Here is an 8,492-nt window from a genome sequence, read left to right as displayed (position 1 = left end):
TCCCCATGCATGTCAAACATATTCTGGGAAAAAAAAACCAATACATGTTCAGCAAAAGTCGAAAATATACATTTTAGAAGCTAGATGATGGGCAAGGTTAATTAATGTATTAAACGACAAAGAAATAATATTTTTGGCTTTGTTTAAATGAAAACTATATTCTGTTATTCAGGTAAACCTGTCGCTGCGATATGCCACGGCGCTTGGATGTTCTGTTCCGCTAAGATTCTGAAAGACAAGAAAGTTACATGCTTTGTTGCAATCAAAGATGATGTGGAAAACGCTGGGTAAGGTTAGCAGCATGTATACATCAAAAAGACACAATTACATTAAACGAAACGACACAATTACATTAAACGAAACGACATAATTACATTAAACGAAACGACATAATTACATTAAACGAAACGACATAATTACATTAAACGAAACGACACAATTACATGTACGTTCAATAAAAAGACACAATTACGTTCAATAAAAAGACACAATTACATTCAATGAAAAGACACAATTACATTCAACGAAAAGACAATTAAATACAACGAAAAGACACAGTTATGTTCAATAAAAAGACACAATTGCATTCAACGAAAAGACAATTATATTCGACGAAAAGACACAATTACATTCAAAGAAAAGGCACAAACACGTTCAATAAAAAGACACAATTACATTCAACGAAAAGACACGATTAAATACAACGAAAAGACACAATTACGTTCAATGAAAAGACACAATTACGTCCAATAAAAAGACACAATTGCATTCAACGAAAAGACAATTATATTCAACGAAAAGACAATTACATTCAATGAAAAGACAATACATTCAGCGAAAAGACAAACATTACATTCAACGGAAAGACACAATTACATTCAACAAAGCGACAATATTACTATCAAAGGTAAGACAGCTATAATCAAATGAAAGACATTAAAATTCAGGAGAAACCTTTTTACATTATAGCAAAAGACGCAATAGCAAAGTAATTAACATTGAAACCAGAAAGATAGTAATGAGACAGCTGTATACATACTATTAACGTGTTTTTTAGACATATTATGTTTATAACGTAGAGTGTAGGCTCGGGGTGAGGGAGGACACTCTGTCGTGCAGCAAGGTCGACCATTATGGTGATCCCTGTAGTCTATAGAGATAGCACTATACAACAAAATACACAAAACCGACACTTTTTATAAAAAATTCAAGGACCAAACTGTGTGGTAAGGAAGATTAAATATTTCCAGTACTGTCCTTCCTGACTATTCCACTCTCCTGACTTTTTCATGTATTTACTTGTTATATTATTACTGTCAACTTACATATTTAGGGGGGAATATTATCTTTTTTTTTCGCTGTGAAGGCCTCGGCTTTATTATTATGCGCTAATCGCAGTGTCTGTCCACTGTTTTCTACGGAAGGTAATGTCGGTTTTCCAATTCATCATTATGTAGCTTAAGTCTAATTATGTGCTGAAATTTGAGTCGACGGAATACGTTTATAATATCTCCTTTTCCTGAATGGGCGAGTGAGTAGTGACCAGTATTTAGAGAGTGCCATGAAAACATTCTTATGTTTGGTTTTACTTAGTTCAGAAAAAAACATCGACAAGACCAATGTTTTTATCACACCATCATCAGACAGGTAGCCATCTTCTATTTTGACAATTAAAGATTGTTATCGCTTTTTCTCAGAAAGTCGTAAAGGAATCTTTCTCATATTCCAAATTTAGGATTCTTTTGGTTCCTAGTTGTGCATATTGCATTTTAGGACCGATGGAAAAACAACATGGCCGACAGGCGGCCATCTTGGTTTTTGACAATTGAAGTTTGTTGTACTATTTCGCAGAATGTCCTACAGGGATCTTTCTCAAATTTCATATGTATGTTTTCCTTGGTCCCTAGCTGTGCATAGCATTTTGAGACCGATCGAAAAACAACATGGCCGACAGGCAGCCATCTTGGATTATGACACTTGAAGTTACTTAGATCGCTATTTCTCAGAAAGTACTGAAGGGATCTTTCTCAAATTTTATTTGTAATTTTCACTTGGTACCTAGTTGTGTATATCTTATTTTGGGACTGATCGGAAACCAAAAAGACAGACAGGCAGCCATCTTGGATTATGACAATTGAAATCTGTTATTGCTTTTTCTTAGAAAGTACTTCAGGGATCTTTTCTAAATTCCATATGTAAGTTTCCCGTGGTCTGTAGTTATGCATATTACATTTTAGGACCGATCAGAAAACAACATGGCCGACAAGCGGCCATCTTGAATTTTGACATTTGCAGGTTGCTTCTGCTTTATCGTGTAAAGTTATTAAATGTTTTGAAGGAAGTGTGAAAGTGGAATGAAGAAAAAAGGTCAGTTTTTCATCATTTGATTCATGTTTCATTCAATGGTGGGCGCCAAGATACCTTTGTATCTCTTGTCCAATATGTATTATAGCATTTTTTCGTTTAAATTATCTATTCACTTTTAGGTCAACTGAGACAAAGTTTCAAGCGACCTATTCTAATCCCCTTTTGTCCGTCGTCGTGCGTCGTCCGTCGTGCGTCGTCCATCGTCCGTCCGTAAACAATTTACATTTTCGACTTCCGTCTCCAAAACCCCTAAACCAAATTCAATGAAATTTGGCAGGAAGCTTCTATGGCTTAAGGTCAACCAAAATTGTAAATTATATGGCCCCCAACCCCCAGGGGCCTGAGGGGCGGGGCTATAAAGAGTCAAATTGACTAGAACTCAAAAATCTTCTTCTCTACTCGCAGATATGGTGGAATCAACACTCTCCATAGAAGGGTCTTAAGGTGCTTTACCAAAATTGTAAATTTCACGACCCAGGTGTCTCACGTTTGCCCCTGGGTAGGGGGTAAACTTTACTATAGTTTATATAGGGAAATCACATTTTTGACTATAATTTGTTTGATTTCTATTGTAATTCATTCTAATTCGGTTAACATTATCAGCTTGGGATGGCAGTTTGAGGGTATGCACATGTTGGCCCTGACTGACCCCGAGGGGCTGATGGGCGGGGCTAAAAATGGTCAAATTGGCTGAAATTTCAAAAATCTTCTTCTCAAGACCGAAATAAGGTAGAATCAAATACTCTTCATAGTTGGAAGGGTCTTAATGTGCTTTACTGAAATTTATTAATTTAATGACCCTGGGGTCATAAGTTTGCCCCTGGGGAGTGGTTAAATTTTACTATAGTTTATATAAGGAAATTACATGTTTGACTGATTTGTTTGATTTCTATCGGAATTCATTCTAACTTGGTTAACATTTTCAGCATGGGATGAAAGTTTGATAATATGCATATGTTGGCCCTGACTGACCCCTGATGGGCGGGGCCAAAAAGAATAAATTGAATTAACTGAAATATTTCAAATCTCAAGTGACCGTTAAGGCCCATGGGCCTCTTGTTATCTATTTATTAAGGATTCCTTAAATGGGTTTTCCCCATTAACGCAGTCAAGGAACATTGAACTTTAAAAAATCCTTATAACACTTACTTCGTTAGTGATAATAAATAGGTACCTTTAAATGCTTACTTCGTTAGTAATAATAAATATGTACCTTTAAATACTTACTTCGTTAGTAATAATAAATATGTACCTCTAAATACTTACTTCGTTAGTAATAATAAATATGTACCTTTAAATACTTACTTCGTTAGTGATAATAAATATGTACCTCTAAATACTTACTTCGTTAGTAATAATAAATATGTACCTTTAAATACTTACTTCGTTAGTGATAATAAATATGTACCTTTAAATACTTACTTCGTTAGTGATACTAAATAGGTACATTTAAATACTTACTTCGTTAGTGATAATAAATATGTACCTTTAAATACTTACTTCGTTAGTGATAATAAATATGTACCTTGAAATACTTACTTCGTTAGTAATAATAAATAGGTACCTTTAAATACTTACTTCGTTAGTGATAATAAATAGGTACATTTAAATACTTACTTCTTTAGCGGTAATAAATACATATATGTATGTACCTGTAGAAGACGACATCGTAAAAGTTGGAAAGGAAAGAGAAATTAAATATTGCCCACTTTAATAACAGAAATAAAAAGATGTTAGAATGTTATACAGGTGTACTTGAAAGATAACGATAACAGTCCGCGTGGACATGTTTTGCTACGCATCTGTGCATTTGAGTAGTGTATTCTATGGCATGCCAAACGTTGCAATATTCAATAATTCCATATTCATAATCAATATTTTCTATTTATGTTCAATATTCTATTTGTATTCATTAATTGTAGATGTATGTTCAATAAATTGTAAATGTATATTCGATAATCTGTAAATGTATGTCCAATAATTTTTAAATATATATTCGATAATTTGTAAATATATGTTCAATAATTTGTAAATATATGTTCAAAATATATGTTCATTTATTTGGATTATACATATCATTTCAAATCGTGATTTCTTTGTAACCGCGGCGTCGATAATTCTTTTTACCCGAACCCGTGCTAAGGGAAGACAGCTCGATACCGTACACCGAGCCCTGCATATCGTTTATCTTAGGAAACTGTTACTTTAAAGTGTCCGGAACATAAAACATAGTATTTCCCCAAAAATGTTCTATCTATTTATTTCGTTAAAACTTAATATACTCTAATCGTTATCCACCCAGATATATTTTATTAGATCATCTAAAATATCACTTAGACTCCCTGTATTAATTTTAATTAAGCCGTTTATATCATTCGAGTGTTTATAACTAGTATTACCAATCAGTATCATTGTTATTATCAAGTATAACATACATGTAAAAAATAATAAAGCCATTACGTATATGTATTATTCACTGACAATACACAGATCTCAAAATATATCACAAAATTAAAGCATGTCTCTGAAATAATTAACAAAGAATGTAAATAGTCACGCTCGAGTGCGGGCTACACAAAACCTTCCCTGAAAACTGAAAATTGTCGATTTCTGCTGTTAACATACTCTCTTTTTTTTAATGTTACTGGCACATTTAGCTAAACAAAAAAACTAGAATTGTTGTAGAAAAAATTACTTTTATTATATAAGCCTTCGAGGAGAAAGACCGAAAATAACCAAAGCTCGTGCTCGGGACCGGTGCTCGGGTACGGCTCGGGATACGCAAATTCACCCCACCGTAACAAATTAAATGCTATTCCATAATGCAAATGATTGAACATATATGTAAAAATCATCGAACATATATTTACAAATTATTGAACATATATTTATAAATTATTGAACATATATCTACAATTAATAAATATGAATTTATAATATTGAACATAAATATACAATATTGAATATGAATATAAAGTATTGAATATGAATACAAAATACTGAATATGAATATATAGAATATTGAATATAAATATAAAGTATTAACTATGAATATAAAATAATGAATATGAATATAAAATATTGAATATAATATGAAATTATTGAATATTGCAACGTTTGACACGCCATAGTATTCTAGATAATTAAGCCTTATTGGCAAAATTGTGTCAAGTTTCAAAGGTGTACGACAACATTTGTTCTACAATGTCGACTTTTCGCGATTGTTATAAAATAAAAAACATTTACAAATTTTGAAACAGACACGACTGCCAGTCGGCCTAAATATACCCCAAAGTTCACTTGCAATCTGGGTTACTGACCCATACTTTGTGATCGTTGACACCCGTCGCAATAAGATAAACATTGTATGTATAAATTTCGACCTTGAGAATTTCATTTAAACTTTGATATGGTAGACAATCAGACTACAGCTCACGCTGTGTACAATGCGTCGCACGCTATTTTCAGTACGTTGTCATAAGAGGATAAATGTCAAAATCTGTTCTCTAATCCAACACAGCGCTAAGTGTCCAGTGGTAATGATATTAATGAGAAGTCATCAATATTTTGACTTTCTGCTTTAAAAATGTTATTGCTTAAATCATTTTTTCTTAATGAACATCTGCACATTCACCGAACACAATATATGGTCAGCTAATATCAGCAACCGCACATACACGGAACACAATGGTAAAATGAAATTAACAAAGGCACACACACCTAACACAATGGTAAGTTTACATCATAAACCACAGATTCACCCAACACAAAGCTTACACCATCAAACACAGATTCACCCAACACAATGGTAAGCTTACACCATCAACCACAGATTCACCCAACACAATGGTAAGCTTACATAGTTGATTGAAGCCTTTCAATATTTCTGCGTTTCTATCTTAAATGAAGAAACCAATTGTTGATATTGAATTCTGTCGGTAATTGTGGTTTTCGTTACATTGTAGGGCTCGGTACGAGGACTCTCCGGTTGTAGTGGATGGCAATATGATTACGTCACGATTACCAAAGGATTTACCAGATTTCTGTAAAGCTATCATAAGTCAGCTGAAAAAGTAAAGGTCTATCAGTTGTCAAACAAAAAATGTTTTTGGTAACCTATGAATAACATTTCTGTTTTTTATTTCATTTATTTTTAATTTCGATTTGATAACTGTAAATGAACGCATCTTCGGAATACTTAGAAACTTGGATATAAAGTGTATGTGCGTAATTACCTTACGGCAGCCTATATTTGATATGCATGTCTAACACACTTGTTGCAGCATTCTTATCATAAAGGCATTAAAGAGAGAAAAACATGTTTTGATAATAAAAAATGTGTTTTTAATCATAACAGATTTCTGTCAATGATAAACATTTCTCATCTCACGGATGTGTTCAATTCACTTGTAATTACGTGTTGTAGCTTGATGTCAACATATATAAACACAGATGGAAATAACGTAACAGTAAGTAACATATTCAGGAAGATATAAATACATACATATAAAAATAATATAAATTTGTGAAAACAAACGAAATCTAATCACTGTAAGAAGTCTAATTAAATTAATATTTCAATGGAATTACTTTGTAAAATATCCCCATATTGGCATTTTAATTTCGTTGGAATACTAATTTGAATGTCTCCATAATCGTATACGTGCAGGTGATGTGTATTGGACTACTTATTTGAGTGTCACCATATAGTCCCGTGTTCGTACAGGTGATGCGTTTTGATCTCTGTACGTCCTTCTTGATAACCTTGTTTGTAATACGTATATTGATTAACTATGACCTAACTGATTACATGAGGAATATATTATCACCATCACTTTGCTCCCTGGTGTATTAATCATATTTAGTTATGCATCAAAATAATAAGGATGCGCGCTGTTTGTATAAAGGTTAAAATATAACAGACACCAGAGATTGAAAGTAAAACAATGTCATTAATTTAAAATATCAAAGACAACATAAAGTTCATCTTTACTTTTTCTTACAAACCAATATTTAGAACCCCTTCATACAAAGATGGGGGAACATGATATGATGATATCTAAACATATACAATATATTGTTGTTGACTTGTTACACTGTACGTCATGGGTGAATAATACAATCCGAAAAACCAAATTTATACTACTTAATAACATGAACTCTCATATGATGGTTGGTGACTTGACATATGATAATTTATTCCTAATTTAATAAGAAAATTAAGAAAGCATTCTGTGTATATCTTCAATCTTTTCTTCGGTAGATTTTCTCTGAGGATGCGCGTCAAAACCAGCATCACTTGTTCTAAGGCTCTGGTTCCTGGTTTTGGCACCACCTAATGATCCTGTTGCAGGCATGGCGACGTACAATTAATGTCAAATATATATATCCAAGTATAAATGGTATACACGTACGCACAGTTCTATACTAGTATGTAGTGGTGAGTAGTGGTCACTATAACTAGCTCACACCATGTCCGAAGTAAACATGCTCGAAAAGTTCACTAAAGCACTGAATTTTTCATAGAAAAATGTCTTCCGGATTTTAAGAACACATTCTAAACCTCCATGACGAGTTTCGTGTGAAACTATCGACGAAAAAGCAGTATAAAAGTGAAACTTTCTCGGAACTCAGAAAACACCGATCTACGACGTGGGATCACGTGACCACGTTGAACCGATTTGTTAAACTTACATATTGCTACCGTTATAATCATTACTATACGTAGATATTTTCTTGAAGTATATATTATTATGTGTGTAAGTATACACAGTATACAGTTATCTCTAGTCGATTTTAAAATATTTTTTTAATAATTGTAGATCGATAATTTGAAAAGAACATCATTGATGTAAAGATGATAATCAGAATTTTAAAAATGTCGGAATCAGACAAACAATTGCACAACGTACAAGGAACGTTGGAAGTTTGCACTGGTTTGCCACATCACAATATGCTCTTATGGCATGGTGTATTTAAGAATGAATTCATATTAATATATTACACAATTAATTTGATGATTCAATATAGTAAAACGGAGGAGCAAATTCATTGTTACTATTTCATACGCGAGTAGTGACATAACTTGTCTGCGGAATTTATATGCATTCTACCATGTATAATCC

At 32.9% G+C, this 8,492-nt stretch overlaps 1 protein-coding gene across 1 annotated transcript in view; it reads left to right on the top strand.

Moving 5' to 3' along the window:
- Positions 1–6,756, top strand: part of LOC117332770 (putative cysteine protease YraA) — a 58,654-nt gene extending 51,898 nt beyond the window's left edge. The window contains exons 4-5 of the mRNA XM_033891800.1: positions 174–287; positions 6,333–6,756. Of these exons, the coding sequence (XP_033747691.1) occupies positions 174–287; positions 6,333–6,444 (226 nt within the window). The 3' untranslated portion in view covers positions 6,445–6,756. The remainder of the gene's footprint in view (positions 1–173; positions 288–6,332) is intronic.
- Positions 6,757–8,492: the final 1,736 nt, after the last annotated feature.

The sequence above is a fragment of the Pecten maximus genome, chromosome 8, assembly GCF_902652985.1.
Source record: "Pecten maximus chromosome 8, xPecMax1.1, whole genome shotgun sequence".
In the NCBI taxonomy this organism is placed as follows: domain Eukaryota; kingdom Metazoa; phylum Mollusca; class Bivalvia; order Pectinida; family Pectinidae; genus Pecten; species Pecten maximus.
This window is presented reverse-complemented; position numbering and strand designations above follow the sequence as displayed.